This window comes from Chenopodium album, chromosome 7 (genome assembly GCF_948465745.1).
Source record: "Chenopodium album chromosome 7, dcCheAlbu1.1, whole genome shotgun sequence".
Taxonomy (NCBI): Eukaryota; Viridiplantae; Streptophyta; class Magnoliopsida; order Caryophyllales; family Amaranthaceae; genus Chenopodium; species Chenopodium album.
The window spans coordinates 74,490,591-74,509,693 of record NC_137840.1 but is presented as its reverse complement, the minus strand read 5'-3'; the positions used below and the strand labels follow the sequence as shown (position 1 = coordinate 74,509,693).

Below are 19,103 nucleotides of genomic sequence, written 5' to 3'. Positions count from 1 at the left end.
TGGGTTTGGATCGGGTAAGAGTGGGTTGGGTCAACTCGGTTCGGGTCAATTCAGATTAATTCCACAACCTATGTGAGTCGAGTTTGGGTTGGGTCATGCTTGAGTCGGGTCACGTCGGGTCATACTTCTTATCGGGTTTGGGTCGAGTTTAGGTCGGGTTAATAACAGGATGGGTTACATTCGGGTCGGGTGAACAATAGGTCGGGTTTAATTTGGGTTTTTACGGGTTAGGGTGATTCTCACGTTCGAGTTGGGTTCGGTTCAAGTCAATAATTTGCGGGTAAGAACCAGGTCGGGTCATTCTCGGGTATGAGTCGGATTCAGTTCAAGTCAATAATTTACGGGTTATTATCAGGTCGGGTCATTTTCAAGTCGGGTCATTCTCGGGTTCGAGTCGGATTCGGTTTAAGTCAATAATTTGCAGGTTATAATAGGGTTGGGTCATTTCCAAGTCGGGTCATTCTCGGAGTCAATTCGGGTTATGTTCAAGTCAATAATTTACAGGTTACAATCAAGTCGGGTCATTTCCGAGTCAGGTCATATTCAGATTCAACTAACTATAAATAGATAATTATGATTTTTATCAAGCTAATTATTTCCTTTGACTATAATATATATGGCAATATACTAGGAAACTATAGCTTATAATTTAGGAAGATAATTATCTCCTTTGACCATACAACAAATATATACTATATTTAACTCTTAAATTTGAGGATGGTGCCCCTTTCTTTTGTTGGTCTGGACTGACTTGGTCTCCTTAGACAAAATATTTTGATCAACAATAATAAGGTGGTCTAAATTGCATTTAAGGTGATTTGAAATCGGGTCAGGAACAATTTGGGTTGAATTTAGGTCGGGTCAATAACAACTCGTGTTGATTTCGAGTCGGGTTAGTAACAGATCGGGTTGAATTTTTGGGTCGGGTTAGTAATAGGTCTGGTAAATTCGGGTCGGTTCAATAGCAAGTCGGGTTGAATTTGGTTCAGGTCAATAACAAGTCGGGTTGATTTCGGGTCGAGTTTGTAACAGGTTGGGTTAAATTCGGGTCGGGTTAGGAACGGGTCGGGATGAATTCAGGTCAGTTTAGTAACAAGTCGGGTTAAATTCGGGTTTTGACGGGTTAAAACGGGTTTAGGTCAATTTCGGTTCAAGTCGGATTCGGTGCAAGTTAATTAAATTAGCGTTGTAAACTGGTAATCGGTGCAAGTTGTAAACCGGTAAATTGACAGTTTAAAAGCAAATTGAATGCTTTCACACACCCAATTGGAATCCCGAAGGGTATTAGGGACCATGGTAAACATTTCGGCAATTTTTTATTTCCGGACGAAAAAAAAGTCAAAAAATTCCAAAATTGAAAGCTAATATCCACGCTTTTTGAGAAATTTTGGAGGTATCGAGGCCCGATGTCGAAAAGTCTTGAAATTCTATGGGATACATCTCGGCGTCATATAATGTTGTTTGGAACCATATATGATCATTATTTGTTTTCATAAATTTTCATGGTAGGCTTGAATTAATGAAATCGGTGCAAGTTGTATACCGATAAATTGGTAGATTAAAGACAAATTGGATGGTTCCACCCACTCAATTGGACTCTCGAGTATTAGCAACCATTGTAAACATTTCGGCAATTTTTATTTTCGGGCGAAAAAAATCAAAAATTTTCAAAATTGAAGGCTAGTATCCACGCTTTTTGAGAAATATTGGAGGTTTTAGGGTCCGGTGTCGAAAATCCTTGAAATTTTAGGGGATACATCACGAGGTCATATAATAACGTTTGGAACCATATATGATCATTATATGTTGTCATAAATATTCGTAATAGGCTTGAGTTAATGAAATCCGTGCAAGTTGTAAACCGGTAATTAAATTGGCCGTTTAAAGGCAAATTGAATGGTTCCACCAACCCAATTGGACTCCCGAATGGTATTAGGGACCATGATAAACATTTCGGAAATCTTTATTTTCGAGCGAAAAAAAGTCAAAAAATTCCAAAATCAAAGACTAATATCCACGCTTTTTGAGAAATTTTAGAGGTTTCGGGGCCCGGTGTCGAAAATTCTTGAAATTTGTGGGGATACATATCGGGGTCATATAATGCTGTTTGGAACCATATATGATCATTATTTGATGTCATAAATTTTCGTGGTAGACTTGAGTTAATGAAATCGGTGCAAGTTGCATATGCACCGGTAAATTCGTCGTTTAAAGGCAAATTGGATGGTTCCATCCACCCAATGGGACTCCCGGACGGTATTAGGGACTATGATAAAAATTTCGGCAATTTTTATTTCCGGGCGAAAAACAAGTCAAAAATTTCAAAATTGAAGGCTAATATCCACGTTTTTTGAGAAATTTGGAGGATTCGGGGTCTAGTGTCGCAAAGTCTTTAAATTATAGGGGATATATCTCAGGGTCATTTAATGCCATTTGGAACCATATATGATCATTATTTGTTGTCATAAATGTTCGTGGTAGGTTTGAGTTAATGAAATCGATTCAAGTTATAAACCGGTAAATAGGCCGTTTAAAGGCAAATTGGATGGTTCCACCAACCCAATTGGACTTCCGAAGGGTATTAGGGACCATAGTAAACATTTCGGCAATTATTATTTTCGGGCGAAAAAAAGTCTAAAAATTACAAAATTAAAGGTTAATATCCACGCTTTTTGAGAAATTTTGGAGGTTTCGGGGCCCGGTATCGAAAAGCCTTGAGATTCTAGGGAATACATCTCGTGGTCATATAATGTCATTTGGAACCATATATGATCACTATTTGTTGTCATAAATGTTCGTGGTAGACTTGAGTTAATGAAATCGAAGCAAGTTGTAAACCGGTAAATTGGTCGTTTAAGGCAAATTGGATGGTTCCACCCACCTAATTGGAATACTGGAGGGTATAAGGGACCATGGTAAAAAAATTTGGCAATTTTTATTTCCTAGCAAAAAAAAAGCCAAAAAATTCCAAAATTGAAGGCTAATGTCAACGTTTTTTGAGAAATTTTGTAGGTTTCGAGGCTCGATGTCGCAATGTCTTGAGAATTTAGGGAATACATCTGGGGGTCATATAATGCCATTTGGAACCATATATGATCATTATATGTTGTCATAGATGTTAGTGGTAGGCTTGAGTAAACGAAATCGATGCAAGTTGTAAACTGGTAAATTGGCCGTTCAAAGGCAAATTGGATGCTTCCACCCACCCAATTGGACTCCTGGAGGGTATCAAGGACCATGGTAAACATTTTGGAAATTTTTATTTTCGAGCGAAAAAAGTCAAAAAATTCCAAAATTGAAGGCTAAAATTGATGTTTTTTGAGAAATTTTGGAGGTTTCGAGGTTCGGTATCGAAAAGCCTTGAAATTTTAGCGGATACATTTCGAGGTCATATAATGCCATTTGGAACCATTTATGAGCATTATATGTTGTCATAAATGTTCGTGGTAGGCTTGATTTAATGAAATCGGTGCAAGTTGTAAACCGGTAAATTAGTCGTTTAAAGGCAAATTGGATGGTTCCAGCTACCCAATTGGACTCCGAGAGGTTAATATGGGCCATGGTAAACATTTCGACATTTAATATTTCCGGGAGAAAAAAAAGACAAAAATTCAAAAATTGAAGGCGAATTATCCACGCTATTTGAGAAATTTGGAGTTTTAAGGGTCCGGTGTCTAAAAATCTTGAAATTCTAGGGAATACATCTCGGGGTCATATAATTTCATTTGGAAATTGGAACCATATATGATCATTATTTGTTGTCATAAATGTCCGTGACAGGCTTGAGTTAATGAAATCGGTGCAGGTTAATTGTAAATCAGTAAATTGGCCGTTTAAAGACAAATTGGATGGTTCCACCCAACCAATTGGACTCCCAGAGGGTATTAGGGACAGTGGTAAACATTTTAGCAATTTTTATTTCCGGGCAAAAAAAAGTTAAAAAATTCCAAAATTAAAGACTAATATCCACACTTTTTGAGAAATTTTGTAGGTTTCGGGATCCGGTGTCGAAAAGTTTTGAAATTCTAGGGGATATATCTCGGGGTCATATAATGTCGTTTGGAACCATATATGATCATTATTTGTGGTTTATAAATGTTTGTAGCAGGCTTGAGTTAATTAAAGCGGCAGATGTTGTAAACCGGTAAATTGGTCGGTTAAAGGCAAAGTGGATGGTTCCACCCACCCAATTGGACTCTCGGAGGGTATTAGGAACCCAAGTAAATATTTCGGAAATTTTATTTCCGGGCGAAAAAAAGTCAAAATTTCAAAAATTGAAGGCGAATTATCCATGCTAAATGAGAAATTTGGAGTTTTAAGGGTCCGGTGTCTAAAAATCTTGAAATTCTAGGGAATACATATCAGGGTCATATAATGTTGTTTGGAACCATATATGATCATTATTTGTTGTCATAAATGTTTGTGATAGGCTTGAGTTAATGAAATCGGTGCAAGTTATAAATCAGTAAATTGGTCGTTTAAAGGAAAATTGGATGGTTCCACCCAACCAATTGGACTCCCAGAGGGTATTAGGGAACGTGGTAAACATTTCGGCAATTTTTAATTCCGGGCAAAAAAGTTTAAAAAATTCCAAAATTGAAGACTAATATCCATGCTTTTTGAGAAATTTTGGAGGTTTTAGGGTCCGGTGTCGAAAAGTTTTGAAATTCTAGGGGATATATCTCGAAGTCATAAAATGTCGTTTGGAACCATATATGATCATTATTTGTTGTTATAAATGTTCGTGGTAGGCTTGAGTTAATGAAAGCGGTGGATGTTGTAAACCGGTAAATTGGTCGGTTAAAGGCAAAGTGGATGGTTCCACCCACCCAATTGGACTCTCATTGGGTATTAGTAACCATAATAAACATTTCGGAAATTTTTATTTTCGGGCATAAAAAAGTCAAAAAAATTCCAAAATTAAATGTTAATGTCCACACTTTTTGAGAAATTTTAGAGGTTATGGGGCCCGTTGACGAAAAGGGTTGAGATTTTAGGGGATACATCTCGAAGTCATATAATGCCGTATGGAACCTATATGACCATTATATAATGTCATAAATGTTCGTGGTAGGCTTAAATTAATGAAATCGGTGCAAGTTGTAAATCAGTAAATTGGTCGTTTAAAGGCAAATTGGATGGTTCCACCCAATCAATTGGACTCCCACAGGGTATTAGAGACCATGGTAAACATTTCGGTAATTTTTATTTATGGGCAAAAAAAAAAAGTTAAAAAATTCCAAAATTAAAGACTAATATCCACACTTTTTGAGAAATTTTGTAGGTTTCGGGTTCTGGTGTCGAAAAGTTTTGAAATTCTAGGGGATATATCTTGGAGTCATATAATGTCGTTTGGAACCATATATGATCATTATTTGTGGTTATAAATGTTCGTGGTAGGCTTGAGTTAATGAAAGCGGTGGATGTTGTAAACCGGTAAATTGGTCGGTTAAAGGCAAAGTGGATGGTTCCACCCACCCAATTGGACTCTCAGTGGGTATTAGGAACCATGGTAAAAGTTTCGGCAATTTTTATTTCCGGGCCAAGAAAAGTCAAAAAATTCCAAAATTAAAGGCTAATATCCACGCTTTTTGAGAAATTTTGGAGGTTATGGGGCCGGGTGACGAAAAGGGTTGAGATTTTAAAGGATACATCTCGGAGTCATATAATGCCGTATGGAACCATATATGACCATTATATATTGTCATAAATGTTTGTGGTAAGCTTGAATTAATGAAATCGGTGCAAGTTGTAAATCAGTAAATTGGCCGTTTAAAGGCAAATTGGATGGTTCCACCCAATCAATTGGACTACCAGAGGGTATTAGAGACCATGGTAATCATTTTGGCAATTTTTATTTACGGGGAAAAAAAAAATTAAAAAATTCCAAAGTTGAAGACTAATATCCACACTTTTTGAGAAATTTTGGAGGTTTCGGGTAGAGCTGCCAATTCGGGTAAACGGGTCAGGTTTGGGTTGGGTCAACTCGGGTCGGGTCAATTTGAAGTAATTCCATAACCTATGCGGGTCGGATTTGGGTTGGGTCATGCTTGAGTCGGGTCACATCGGGTTATACTTCTTATTGGGTTTGGTCAGGTTACATTCGAGTCGGGTGAACAATAGGCCGGGTTTAATTCGGGTTTTCACGGGTTAAAACGGGTTAGGGTAATTCTCACGTTCGAGTTGGGTTCGGTTCAAGTCAATAATTTACGGGTAAGAATCAGGTCGGGTCATTCTCGTGTTTGAGTCGGGTTCGGTTCAAGTCAATAATTTGCGGGTTATTATCAAGTCGTGTCATTTACAAGTCGGGTCATTCTCGGGTTCAAGTCGGGTTCGATTTAAGTCAATAATTTGTGGGTTATAATCAGGTTGGGTCATTTCCAAGTCGGGTCATACTCGGAGTCAATTCGGGTTATGTTCAAGTCCATAATTTACAAGTTACAATTAGGTCAGGTCATTTCCGAGTCAGGTCATATTCGGGTTCAACTAACTATAAATAGATAATTATGATTTTTATCAAGCTAATTATTTCCTTTGACTTTAATATATATGGCAATATACTAGGAAAATATAGTTTTTAATTTAGGAAGATAATTATCTCCTTTGACCATACAACAAATATATAGTATATTTAACTCTTAAATTTGAGGATGATGCTCCTTTCTTTTGCTGGTCTGGACCGACTTGGTCTCCTTAGACAAAATGTTTTGATCAACAATAATAAGGTGGTCTAAATTGCATTTAAGGTGATTTGAAATCGGGTCAGGAACAATTTGGGTTGTATTTAGGTCGGGTCAATAACAAGTCGTGTTGATTTCAAGTCGGGTTAGTAACAAATCGGGTTGAATTTTTTGGTTGGGTTAGTAATAGGTCTGGTTAAATCCGGGTCGGTTAAATAACAAGTCGGGTTTAATTTGGGTCAGGTCAATAACAAGTCGGGTTGATTTCGGGTCGAGTTTGTAACAGGTTGGGTTAAATTCGGGTCGGGTTAGGAACGGGTCGGGTTGAATTCAGGTCAGGTTAGTAACAAGTCGGGTTAAATTTGGGTTTTGATGGGTTACAACGGGTTTGGGTCAATTTCGGTTCAAGTCGGGTTCGATTGAGGTCAATAATTTACGGGTTACATTTGGGTCGGGTCATCTCTACGTCAATTCATGTTCGAGTTCGGTTCTCACATACTCGGGTCAACTCTGGTCTAGGGTTGGTTTCAGGTCGGGTTTGGGTCACCTTTTTTTTCGGGTTCAGATGGGTCGGTTAATAATCGGGGTTTGAGTCGGTATTTCGGGTCGGGTCAACTTTTGACAGCTCTATGTATAATACGGTGGTACCCGATTCATACTCGGTAAGTCGGTAACTCAGATAAAAGATTAAATATAGTTATGTGAATACCTTTTAGAATAGTCTCAAAATTTTAACTTTTTACCATTTATAAGTGGATAATTATCAAAATTCTATTGGAAAAAAATGTCTATGATATTTAGGGTCCGTTCACTTCAGTTTGATTTCAGTTCAACTCAATTCAGTTTCAGCTCCTAATTTCCTTCTCTCATAAAATATTCATTTCAGCTCTATTCAATTCAGTTTCGTTTAATTTAGCTCCAATCAGTTTAGTTCAGTTTTGCTCACTTCAGTAAATGTGAACAGGCCTTTAGACATTAGAATGAGCATAAAATATGACAAAGTTTAATAAGATTTCACGTAATTATATTGTTCATTTGAAAAAAAAAAAAAAAAAAAAAAACCACCAAAATTAAGATTCAATTGTGTTGGACTGTTGGGTTAAAGAGAAAAAAAGGTTACAAATTACATTGAAGACTGGGCTAAAGCTTGAGTTCTGAATTGTGATAATGCTGGGCTAGAAGTTGGTTGTTAATGACTTAAGTTTAATTTGGGTCGATAATAATCCAAATTTGCCCCACACAATTAGGCAACACTTCGGACAAGATAGGCTGCCTAAATTCAACACAAAACTAAATAGCCTACTTCATACAAGTACTAATGAAGAGCCTACAATACTTGTCCATCAAAATTCAAACATGGAAAACACAAGATAGATAGATAGATAGATAGAGGTAATTCGGTTTGATTTTATTCCATTAGGATCATATTCGTATTTAGTTCAAGTTTGAATACGTTCATTTTAATTCTGATCATTTTTTTTTGTCATTTAATCTAATATGGAAGATAATTGATTCATTTCAATCAAATTCACTTATGAATCAGATCAATTTTACCAAGTTTGATGCAATATGAATTTAGTCTCAACTACAAGCCATGTAGATTAGAGAAATCTTATATAAATTTCCCTTAATAATCATTATTTTAGACTAAACAATTGTTATTTTAAATCTAATTCCCATTTTATCCATAAACTACTAATTCATGGCCAACCGACAAACTTTATCAAGGAACATCATGTTGAACTCTGAGCATATGACCAGCTCTCCAAAGTTGACAAAAATTTGCATTAATAGTAACAAGATAAACACAAAGATTAATACATCATGTCAACAAAACCACCCCTTTTATAAGTGTATATATATCATCTCTTATTATATCAATCTTCAAATCATCAAAAACACAAACTTCACACAACAAAAAAAAAAAAAATCAAAGACAACAATGTTGAATAATATTAGTATTAGAGTATGGTTTTCATTTGTTGTGTTACTGATTATATATAGTGTACAAGTTGAAGGTCAAAACTGCAGAACAACAGGCTATTTCCGAGCCACAAGCCCTCCACCAGGAAAATGCAGTTCCAACTGCTGTGTCCAAAACACAGTTTACTTCACCTTCCAATGCTCCCCTTCAGTAACCTCCCAAACACCGGGAATGCTTACACTTAGAACCTTTCAGAACAGCCACTCCAAGTGTGACAACGCCTACCATACCGACAACTCACTGGTGGTTGCACTCTCTACAGGGTGGTACAATGGTGGAGGCCGGTGTGGGAAGATGATCGCGATAAGTGGGAATGGGAAGACAGTGAAGGCTAAGGTGGTTGATGAGTGTGATTCTACAAAGGGGTGTGATGCAGGGGAGGGTTATCACCCACCTTGTGGGTATAACATTGTTGCTGCTTCTAAGGCTGTTTGGAAGGCTCTGGGGGTCCCACAGAGTCAGTGGGGCCAACTTAATATTACATGGGCTGATGCTTAAGAATTTAGATGAAGAATATGTTGAGATCTGCTGATATGATTTATGTCAGTCTATATGATGGTTTAATTTATATAATAGCAAGTGTTATGAGCTAATGATGTAAAATAAAGCTCAATTTCATTACATAAAACAAACTATCATGACACTAGAATAAAATCTCCCTGAAAAATGCAAATGATGCTTATGTATTATTATTATTTAATCCAGATTAAGTTGTTATACTACGTACGTATGTAAATAGTTCAAATTACGCTATCAACATGACAACTAACTTCGTACCTTTAGGTCTTTGCTATGCTCTTAGAGACCATTGAGCTGCAATTTAGAAGTATGCAGGTTTATGTGTATAGAATTTACTCAGAACACCTGCATATATACTGTTTATGATTTAAAAGGCCTCTGTTTATCAAAATTGTATCTTTGTAATAAATAAAAATAGGCAAGGATAAAACAGATATTTACAAAATATTGTACACATGAATACATTATGTATTACTCAGTTTTTCAGGGACAAAATGTTTACATTACCCAAAATCCACAAGGAAATTGGAAAGAAATAAGCAGCAAAAAAGAAGGGCCTCATCTCAACATACAGAAGGGTATTCATTCAGAGGGCCTATAAATAAAGATAACTATTTACAGCAAGCAATCTGTTTTTGCTGGTAATCTTCTAAAGAAATTTGTTGGAGTAGCAGGATACTTACTGCGAAACCTCGGATGCCTCATGGTATAAAAACCAGCAAGAAGAGCCATAACATTGAAAGGAATAGCATACAGAATAATTGCAGCAAACAGGCAGAATGTCAGAAATAGAGCCGAGGCTCGTGGATCTCGCCAACTTAGCAATGCTTGAGCCCTTTCTCCTTGAGCAGCAAAATCACCCAACACAGATTGCACTTTGGCACCTATGCTCCTGAGTCGATCATACCTTCTTCGAACCACGTCTGTGCCTTTTGTTGTGGGAAAGGTGTCAAACTCTTCATCAAGTTCATCTGGGATTGTGTTGTCAGCATAGGAGATCCTTGTGTCCATGTGAGGAGGGTTTTTTGGCCTATACCGATAATTCCATAGCCCGATCAAAAACATGTACAGGAACACTGTTGGAAGAATGAGCTCAGGGAAACAAACCAACATCACAAAGAGCAAATGAACAAGGACAGTTGTGACCGGGTTTTTCCAAGCACACACATCTGTGAACCATTTCCCAATTGCAATCAAACCTTGAAGTAGGGAGATAATGCGATAGAAATTAGCCTTACTTCTCCTCATGCTCCAAAAATGTGCATCAACATCACACATATACTCCACCACTTCCTTCTTCAAAGGGGGTTCGGCTCTGCTAAGCCTAGAAGCTAAGACATTAGTAGCATGAACCCTCAAAGTATTAGTCTGCATCAAAGACAATGGTCTAGAGTAATGCATCTTAGGGAGAAGCGGCTTTCCATACAAAAACATCATGTTGGTCATGTTTGTGCAAGAGAATCGAATAGCCAAATGCAACTCTCCCATCTTCTTCAAACCAGAAGTTTGGAGGACTAGCAGGGGATATGAGTGAGTATATACACGGCCTGCTTCAAGTGTGGAGATTCGAACCCTCACCTTTCCGATTTTAGTGTCTTTGTTGCCAGCAATATGGCCGTTGTCAAAAACACCAATGGTAAGAACAGTTGCAGGATCATACACTTCCCATGTGTACTGCTCATTATACTTGGGGCTAAGACTATCAATGATTGTTCGTGTACGAACCCATTTCTGACAGTACTTAGCCACACAGAAGGTATCCGCAGTTCCCCTTCCATCTCTTGTCTTCATAGGGTGGAGTCCATCAGCATTCAGTATTCCTAGTTCAAGAACACCAATTGAAGATTTCCACAGTTGCTTCATACTTGGTCTGAGATCACTACTATAGTAAGTAGATTCATTAAGGACATGGTAACCGCCATCAAGGCTTATACGAGCATGTAATTTACTCGCAAACTTAACTTTCTTCTCCTCTTCATGAGTATCAGAAGAGCTTGGTTTCTGAAGGTTGATCCACTGGGTGGGAAAATTCTTATCATCAGGACGCTTGCGAACAGCAGCTAATGGAATACTGACCCTGCCAATAGTCTCTTCTTTTCCCTGACCTATTCTATCTTCAATAGAAATGATCAAATGCTCATCGAAAGGCTCAGCAGCAACAAACATCAGATCCTCATTCCAAAAGGGGTTTCCCATCCTGCTTTGAACAGGCTTTGTTCTTAATGTTTGGGCTCCAAGCTGTGCCTTTATGTAACAATCAGGAAACCGGCCTTTATCTGAGGTAATCAAGTCTTGAGCCTCGATTACATTGACTCGAAGGTACCATAACCTGGGTGAATGGTAGACTTTGGAACGGATATGGTTAGCAGCTGAAGCTGACATATCAGGAGGAGTAATGGCATCAGAATGCCAAGCATCAGTAAATGCCTCGTCTGCTTGAGTACCATACCAGACCGCGAGCATCAGTTCCCCATTATTATTACTCCTATCTCCTTTCTTGTCTTCAAGACGATACCATTGAGGAGCCAATGGACTATCAGGTGGAACTCTAGTCGGGACTTCATGAAGATCAAATCGGATGACTCCAACAAAATCATCCTTCATCAAATCCTTATCTTTCACCTGAACTTCCAAGACAGATGCCTGCAGACGTTCCCTAGAGAAGGCGAATACCTCATTCCATTCAGGATCTTTCTTTTTCTCAAAATACTTGGTAACCCCTTTGTAATTCCCAACTTTTACCTCTACATACGGATCAAGGCTTCCTGTAAGATCCTTGGTGGGAAGTTCACGAGCCTTTACCACACGAACAAAAAGAAATAGCATCTGTTCAACAAGGTCATACGTGCTAACAGGTTTGTAACTAGAACGTATAACTCGACCCCCAACAACTCTTCCACCACCAAGCATAGGACTTGTCTCTCTAAGCTTGTACTCAAATGCCTGTCCTGGAATCCCCGGATTTGCTTGCATAACTTTTGGAGCTTGTGATTCAGACTTAGCAGCAGAAACATGTTGAGTTACTTGAGGCTGAGGCTGAGACTGAGGTTTCGGAGCACTGTCCTGCTGCTTTGGAAGATGCCAGAAAGTATGCCTTGAATTCGACTTTGATTCCCTAGAAGATGATTTTGGGATTTCATTTCCGGCTTCTAGGCCTTCAGAGAATTGTATATGATCTGATTCCATAACAGGAGGCGGCATGGACAGTCTGTTGGATGGATCATTTGTATAATAGACCTTCAAGCCGAGTTCTCCTTTAACACGAGAGAAAATATGTCGTTTTTCCAAGGGGAAGTAGAATTCAGAAGCCTCAGGGTAAGTAACAAAGGATGATCCACTGATACATACTTTACCAAGGAAATCCTTAGCATTGGTTGATTGATTGTAGCTATAGACAACTGCTTCAAGGGTAAGATTGGGAAGATTGTTTGGATTGGATATATTGAAATAGAATACCTCATTCCAAACAGGATTCAAGTCTTTTTCTTTCGTGCTAGTACGATATCTTTGATCATCAAACTTGAGCTCTACATAGGCACTCGATGAGCCTTCACCGTCTTTAGGCACAAGATCATGTGCTGCAGTGACTTCTACCCCCAGTTTAATATTGTTCATGTTAAAAGACTGACCTTTTTTTTTTCCCTGAAAATAAGACAGGAAATGCTTTAGTATCTGAGAGTAAATTAAACTGATAGATGCAAGATAAAATCCAAGTACATGGAAGAGGAAATCATACCGAAAAAATGATATCAGATAATTCTATCTTCCTCCTCAGATGCTTGAAGTAGAGTTCATGAATTAGTAATTCATAGATTGATAGAAGTTCAATACAGTTGCATTGATATAGATATAATTACAATTATGCTAAGCCCTTGAATTCTGCTTCCTGCATAAATATGAAATTAAGTGTTAATGTCCATCAATCCTCCTTAAGGTAATACTACAATTACATAGTACTAATAATATCTTGCATCAGAAAAGACTATCATTAACAGAAATGTTAAAGCATATATTGCTCGGATTCTTCATTTCTCCGCAAGTACCCTTATTGGATCCTCGACACTCCGACATGGGTATTGGCACTTTACAATTAAATACGGACATCATAAAATAATCGAGTCTGACATTTGGACACATAATATATCTTTTGATCACACGAGTTACTAAAACTTTGCGCCCTCCCTCTAAATGAACTACTCCGTAACATAGAACATATGAAAATTTAGTAATATCTATCATACAAGTCAACTCAAAATATTCGAATCCCAAAGATAAACATATCAATTTCAAATTAGAACTCAAACAAAAAGTGGGAATCATTTTCTATGAATAACTGAATATACCACCAAATAAGATGATCAAAAAATTATTATTTATTTTTTTTATAAAAAAAAAAAAAAAACCCTGTTTTCCTCAGTACATGTAACCCAAAACCCAGAATTTTAAATAATCAATAACATCAAAGAAATAAAATTAAGGAAATTAATAAAAGAAATAATGATTGTTAAGTACCTGTAAATGATAAATTCTGATGGAAGTTGTAACTCAGAAAAACTCCTTAATTCATCAAAGAATGAATAAATAAATAATTTGAAGAAGTCGTTTAAGAGAGAAGAAGAAGAAAAACTTAAAGAAGGTGATCACGTAATTTCATGAGGAAGAAATGTATGTGTGATTTTTGGAGAGGAAAAAAAAACCCAAAAAACAGAGTCGTCGGAGACTTGTTCTTTATTGTTGTTGTAAACGAGTATTGTTTGTATGTGTAGAAAAGGAAAGAAAAACAAGTTGTTTATTTCATCCCCATTTATTATTTAATTTGCAGTCGTTAGATACGTTACTCTTGTCAAACAATAGGAGGGAGTTACATTTTTTTTTTTAAAAAAAACATTTACTTCCTCCGATTTTCTTTATAGTTGTAACGATTTATCTTTTACACTATTTATATATTTTAGTAAAACTACATTTGACGATTTATACTTAAATTAAAACAAAGTCATGTGGGATCTTGTTAGTTTTAGTAGCCAATTACTCATAATAAAAAATATGGAGAAATAGTGAAGTGATGTAATGTGATGTGAAATTTAGACATAAATACTTATTTTAGTTACCTTAAAGCAAATCATAGCTAATTTAAGATTATAATAATCATCAATTACATACTACTAAAAGCGAATTTAGGAGGACACTTGTCAATGTGTTATTAAAAAAATTCCCGCCAAAATTACTTTCTAAAAAAAATATTATTACATTAAAAAAAAAAAAATTGCATTTAGATTATGACTTTTATTTTATATAAAATCTAAAGTAAACTTTCTAAAATATCAACTTGCACATTATAACTGTCACATATTTAAATATTTTCTCTCTCATGTTTTTATTGTTTTAATACGAACTGTATTTCATACGGTTTGATATTGATCAATCGATTTAGTTTTTTAATATCTAATTATATTTTCATTATAATTAGTCAATATCCGTGCATTGCACGGGGTTTCACCTAGTGTAACTATATAAGTGAGCTAGTAGGCAATTATGATGATGAATGCATGCCTTCATGTTGAGCGTTGATTTATTTAACAAAACTAGCTAATTAAGCAATGCAACTTCATTTTTTCTTGAGAATGAATTTTGTCCATACTCGATTTAATTTATATTTATTGTTGTTAAATGTAGGAAGTTGGGTGAATAATGCTCTTAATTATATTTCAATATACGACGTCGTTGTCATCCTATGGTGACTAATTTATTTTCTTCTTTTGTAATTGTTGTTAGTTATAATAAATTATTTGGATTTCTATGAAGAACTTGATTTGCAAGTTGGGATGGAAACATCATGCTCTTGCACCATGTCATCATATGGGGCCCATTAGGGTAATCCAAATAGATTAACAAAACCATGCATCTACCTAAACCAAATATTTTACATGATTATCATACATTGACCATTATATTAAATAAGTGTCTAACAAATCAAAATATTTTATGGCCTTATCTTATATGTATGCATTTGATTAAGCAAAGAAGATAAAGATTTAAACCGACAAAATTTGGAGTGATTTTACTCGTATCATTTACAATATTATATAATATCCCCCCGTTATATATTACTCGCATAAAATATTCCTTTGTTGCGAGTAATATGTAACGGAAGGAGTATAAGATATAATAATCTATAATTTTATCAAGAAAGTTGTTGGGTGATTAGTTGATTACATGTTGAAGTAAAACTCAAATAGATATATGTGTTGTGTTTCTTGCATTACAATCACTATTTAAAGTTAAAATACATGATTAATAAGAATTACATCAAGTCATTTATTAGCATGTAATGATAGGACATTAATTCCATATGGAAGTACTAAAACGTGCAAGAAAGGATTTGCCATACATATTTAAGAAGTCAAGAGTATAGGTGCCGCCACATGGTAAGCTATTAAATCTAGCTAACACCTTATAATTATTTTCATAAATAATAATCAAACACTTTTAATGTAAACTTTCCCGTCCCTAACTTATTGACTAGAAGGTACATATGATTTAAAGCTCATCTCTTAACAAATTTACTCAAATGATTAACTTTTACTAATCACGAATAAGACTTTTACTTTTTCATTAATGTCACAATGTAATCTTTCTTTAGCTTAGTTTCTTACTTGATGTATAACTAGTATTTTGGCCCGTTCAACGAACGGGTTGTAGCTCATTTTATTTTTCTTGAAATGTGTTGCTTATTTGTCTTGTATATGTATGTTATTTTTTGTCATAATTTGCTTAATTTTTTACTTATAATTTGCAATTTAGGAATACATAAAGATTTTAACATTAAATAATTTGGTATTTTAACTTTACATTAAAAGGGGTATAGAGAGGAATACACTTTTTTTATATAGTGAAAATGAAACACTCCATTTTCTTACTCAAATTTACAAGTTAGGAATGCATAAAGACTTTTAGCATTCAATAACATTTTATTTTAACTTTAACTTTAAAAGGGAGTATAAAGAGGAAATATTAATGGATGTATAGGGTGTGGTATATATGTGAATTATGATGACATGTGTCTTATAGGTGATTGTGGTTTGTCTTTTTAAATACTAGGTATAGATTATTCAAAGAAAATATGAAAAAATCAACATATCTAAAAAAAAAAAATTAAAAACAACATTAATTTTTAAGGACAAAAGATAAAAATATTTCAATGTATTTCAATTTCTTTTTCAATATTGTAGATTTTTACTATACCCTAAAAATTTATAACCCGAGTCAGATTAACCTGTGTAAAGTTTGGAATCAATAAACTGCCTACTCTTTATTAGGACCAAGAGAGGTTATGGGCCATTGAGACACGGATTATTGACTAAATTTGGACCCGGTAACGAAGCGTGTTCGGGGGAAAGAAACAAGTATCTTCCTCGAAAGTAGAAAGTAGAAACCCATTGGACCTTTTGTATTGACTGGTAAATGCCAATGTTGGGGTCATTTTGTCAATTGGTCTTCTTATTGACTTTTTATTGTCCAACCTTAATTTTTACTTTTTTTTTCTTCCCCCCCCCCCCCCGCCCCCCCCTTTTTTTTTTGGTTTTAGGTTATATGTAAAAATTTATTTTTGGCTTGACAGTTTTTAAACACGTAAATTTAATAATTAATATTTTTTAAAAAAAACATAAAGTGAAAACTATAAAAAAAAGAATGATTAATTTAAAATTTCAATTAGTGATCCTATCGAAATTACACATACCGTTAATAATCCTAGGTCTTGTGTTTCAATGAAGTAGTATTTTAAAGTGTATGTACTGAAATTATTACTTTAAAGGAGTGTATATTTTAAGAGAAAACAAAATGGACACAGATAAAGGAAGATGAATTTGGACAGTTAACAAGTAGATCTAGCAAATCAAACTCAAATTATACTCAAACATAAATTAACTCGTAATATCTCCAAAACCAAACATAATTTAAAACTTTAAATTCATTTGATTCTTATAATTGAATGATCTAATTACCACCTTTACTAAAAAAACCAAATGAGATTTCATTCTAACCTCTTCAACCCTATAGAGTGATTAATATCCACCTTTCTTCCCATATAGGACAACACAAAAATGAATAACATACGGTTTCGAGTCTCAACACGTTACAATAACAATAAACATTTTCTCTCACATTCCTAAGATGGAGAAATAAGCAAAGGTCAAAGAGAGGATCCTTTAAAAATTTTGAACCACCTTTTGTCTATATAAAAAAATTAGACGGCCAAATTATTAAGTAATTACGAAGCAAGTAGAGGGAATAAATGGACAGAAAATCGGTGTTTAATTTTTCATAAAATCAATAAAGAACCAAACGTGGGAAGCATAATTCTAATACTTACTACATACCCATATCTTGAGACAGAGAATAACAAAGAAGATTATATTAATATTCCATCCATCACCTCTTTATTAATCTAATTAATTTCTTACACCCTTAAAAATCTCTCATCCTTCAAAACCTGTTCGTTTAATTTTATTGTTATTCTCTAAAACAACAAATAAAACTTCTTTTGATCATTGTAGTTTTCACATATCATATTCATCCGATTTCTGTTGATCTGTTCGTTTTCATTGATTCGTACATTTTGTTGGGAGGCTGCTGCTCGTTGCTAAGTTATCAACATGGTAATTGCTCTTTAAAATGAAATTGTTTTTTTTTTCGTTTCATGCTCGTTATGAGGTTAGAATTTTCCCAGTGACGGATGTAGAAATTTATGTCAAATAAATAATTTTGCATGTACAATGAGTTGTTTTTGTTTCCGAATCTGGTTAGGATAAGGCTGAATGAAAATTATATACAGGGTACATAAACCGTAACACATTTACTAACTCACAGATATGCCGAGATGTTGCAAAAATTTGTACGAATTCATCTCTCAATCTAAAAAAGAACGAACATTGTTCATCATATACACTATTTTAGGATGTTTAGATTAAAATGTTCACTTTCCAAACAAGAACAATTGAGCTAATAGCAACATTGTTCATCAGTAATATTTATATGATTGAATGATGAATTATTTGTAATTTGCAATGATAGGCAAACGCAAAGTCAGGAATGGCGGTAGATGATGAATGCAAATTGAAGTTTTTGGAGCTGAAAGCGAAAAGAAACCATCGGTTTATAGTGTTTAAGATAGAGGAGAAGATGCAACAAATTATGGTAGAGAAGATAGGAACACCAAACGAAACTTATGAAGACTTCACCAATTCTTTGCCTGACAATGAGTGCCGTTATGCTGTTTATGATTATGATTTCACTACAGTTGAAAATTGTCAAAAGAGCAAGATCTTCTTCATTGCATGGTATACATTCTCATTCTCATTTTTTACATTCCTAGGTTCAATATTCGTTAATGATATGTTTTTTAGCACTCTTAATTATGTCTAGAGAAAAAAAAATGTGTGATTAACAGTTAGGCAAATAATAGCAGACGGATGTTTTCAATGAGCAGATTGTAGTTATGTTGATATGTTCAAGTAAAAGCACTACTATAACCACACAAGTAGCGAAAATAGACCACCCTTTTCCCACAACATTTCACAATTTAATGTGATTATGAATGCAGGTCACCAGACACATCAAGAGTGAGAAGTAAGATGTTGTATGCAAGCTCAAAGGACACATTCAAGAGAGAGTTGGATGGCTTTCAGGTTGAATTACAAGCTACAGATCCAAGCGAGATGAGTTTTGACATAATTAAAGGGAGAGTTAACTAATTGGGATGAAATTAATTGTGAATTATGCTTACTGCAATGTTTTTTAATACAAATTCTTTATTCGATTGCTCGTGTAGATGTCACTTCTTCAATGTTTAAACATACAGAGGAGATTGAAAGACTGCAAAGCAACAGTGCAGTTTCTCTCCAATGTTTTATTTATTTATT

General features: G+C 35.1%; 3 protein-coding genes and 1 long non-coding RNA gene across 4 annotated transcripts; 2 read left to right on the top strand and 2 right to left on the bottom strand.

Annotated features, from left to right (window-relative positions):
- The first annotated feature begins 8,579 nt into the window (after positions 1–8,579).
- On the top strand, positions 8,580–9,281 carry LOC145639563 (putative ripening-related protein 1). The gene has a single exon (XM_081690835.1). It carries the CDS (start codon positions 8,623–8,625, stop codon positions 9,160–9,162), a length of 540 nt encoding a protein of 179 aa, XP_081546961.1. The 5' UTR covers positions 8,580–8,622; the 3' UTR covers positions 9,163–9,281.
- Positions 9,282–9,630: 349 nt separating this feature from the next.
- Positions 9,631–12,815, bottom strand: LOC145639561 (multiple C2 domain and transmembrane region protein 5-like). Its single transcript, XM_081690832.1, has one exon. It carries the CDS (start codon positions 12,796–12,798, stop codon positions 9,799–9,801), a length of 3,000 nt encoding a protein of 999 aa, XP_081546958.1. The 5' UTR covers positions 12,799–12,815; the 3' UTR covers positions 9,631–9,798.
- Positions 12,816–12,918: 103 nt separating this feature from the next.
- On the bottom strand, positions 12,919–13,962 carry LOC145638553 (uncharacterized). Its single transcript, XR_014114668.1, has 2 exons — positions 13,696–13,962; positions 12,919–13,069 (listed from the first exon to the last, which is right to left on the bottom strand). It is a non-coding gene; the product is annotated as an uncharacterized LOC145638553 (long non-coding RNA).
- Positions 13,963–17,594: 3,632 nt separating this feature from the next.
- On the top strand, positions 17,595–19,102 carry LOC145639562 (actin-depolymerizing factor 10-like). Its single transcript, XM_081690834.1, has 3 exons — positions 17,595–17,840; positions 18,256–18,521; positions 18,785–19,102. Exons 1-3 carry the CDS (start codon positions 17,838–17,840, stop codon positions 18,933–18,935), a joined length of 420 nt encoding a protein of 139 aa, XP_081546960.1. The 5' UTR covers positions 17,595–17,837; the 3' UTR covers positions 18,936–19,102.
- The last annotated feature ends 1 nt before the right edge of the window (position 19,103 follows it).

Excerpts from the sequence above, each read along its gene's own strand:
- LOC145639563 (XM_081690835.1), top strand. The coding sequence starts at position 8,623 with ATGTTGAATAATATTAGTATTAGAGTATGGTTTTCATTTGTTGTGTTA.
- LOC145639561 (XM_081690832.1), bottom strand. The coding sequence starts at position 12,798 with ATGAACAATATTAAACTGGGGGTAGAAGTCACTGCAGCACATGATCTT.
- LOC145639562 (XM_081690834.1), top strand. Across the intron at positions 18,522-18,784 it reads AAGATCTTCTTCATTGCATG|GTCACCAGACACATCAAGAG; the intron begins GTATACATTCTC and ends TTATGAATGCAG.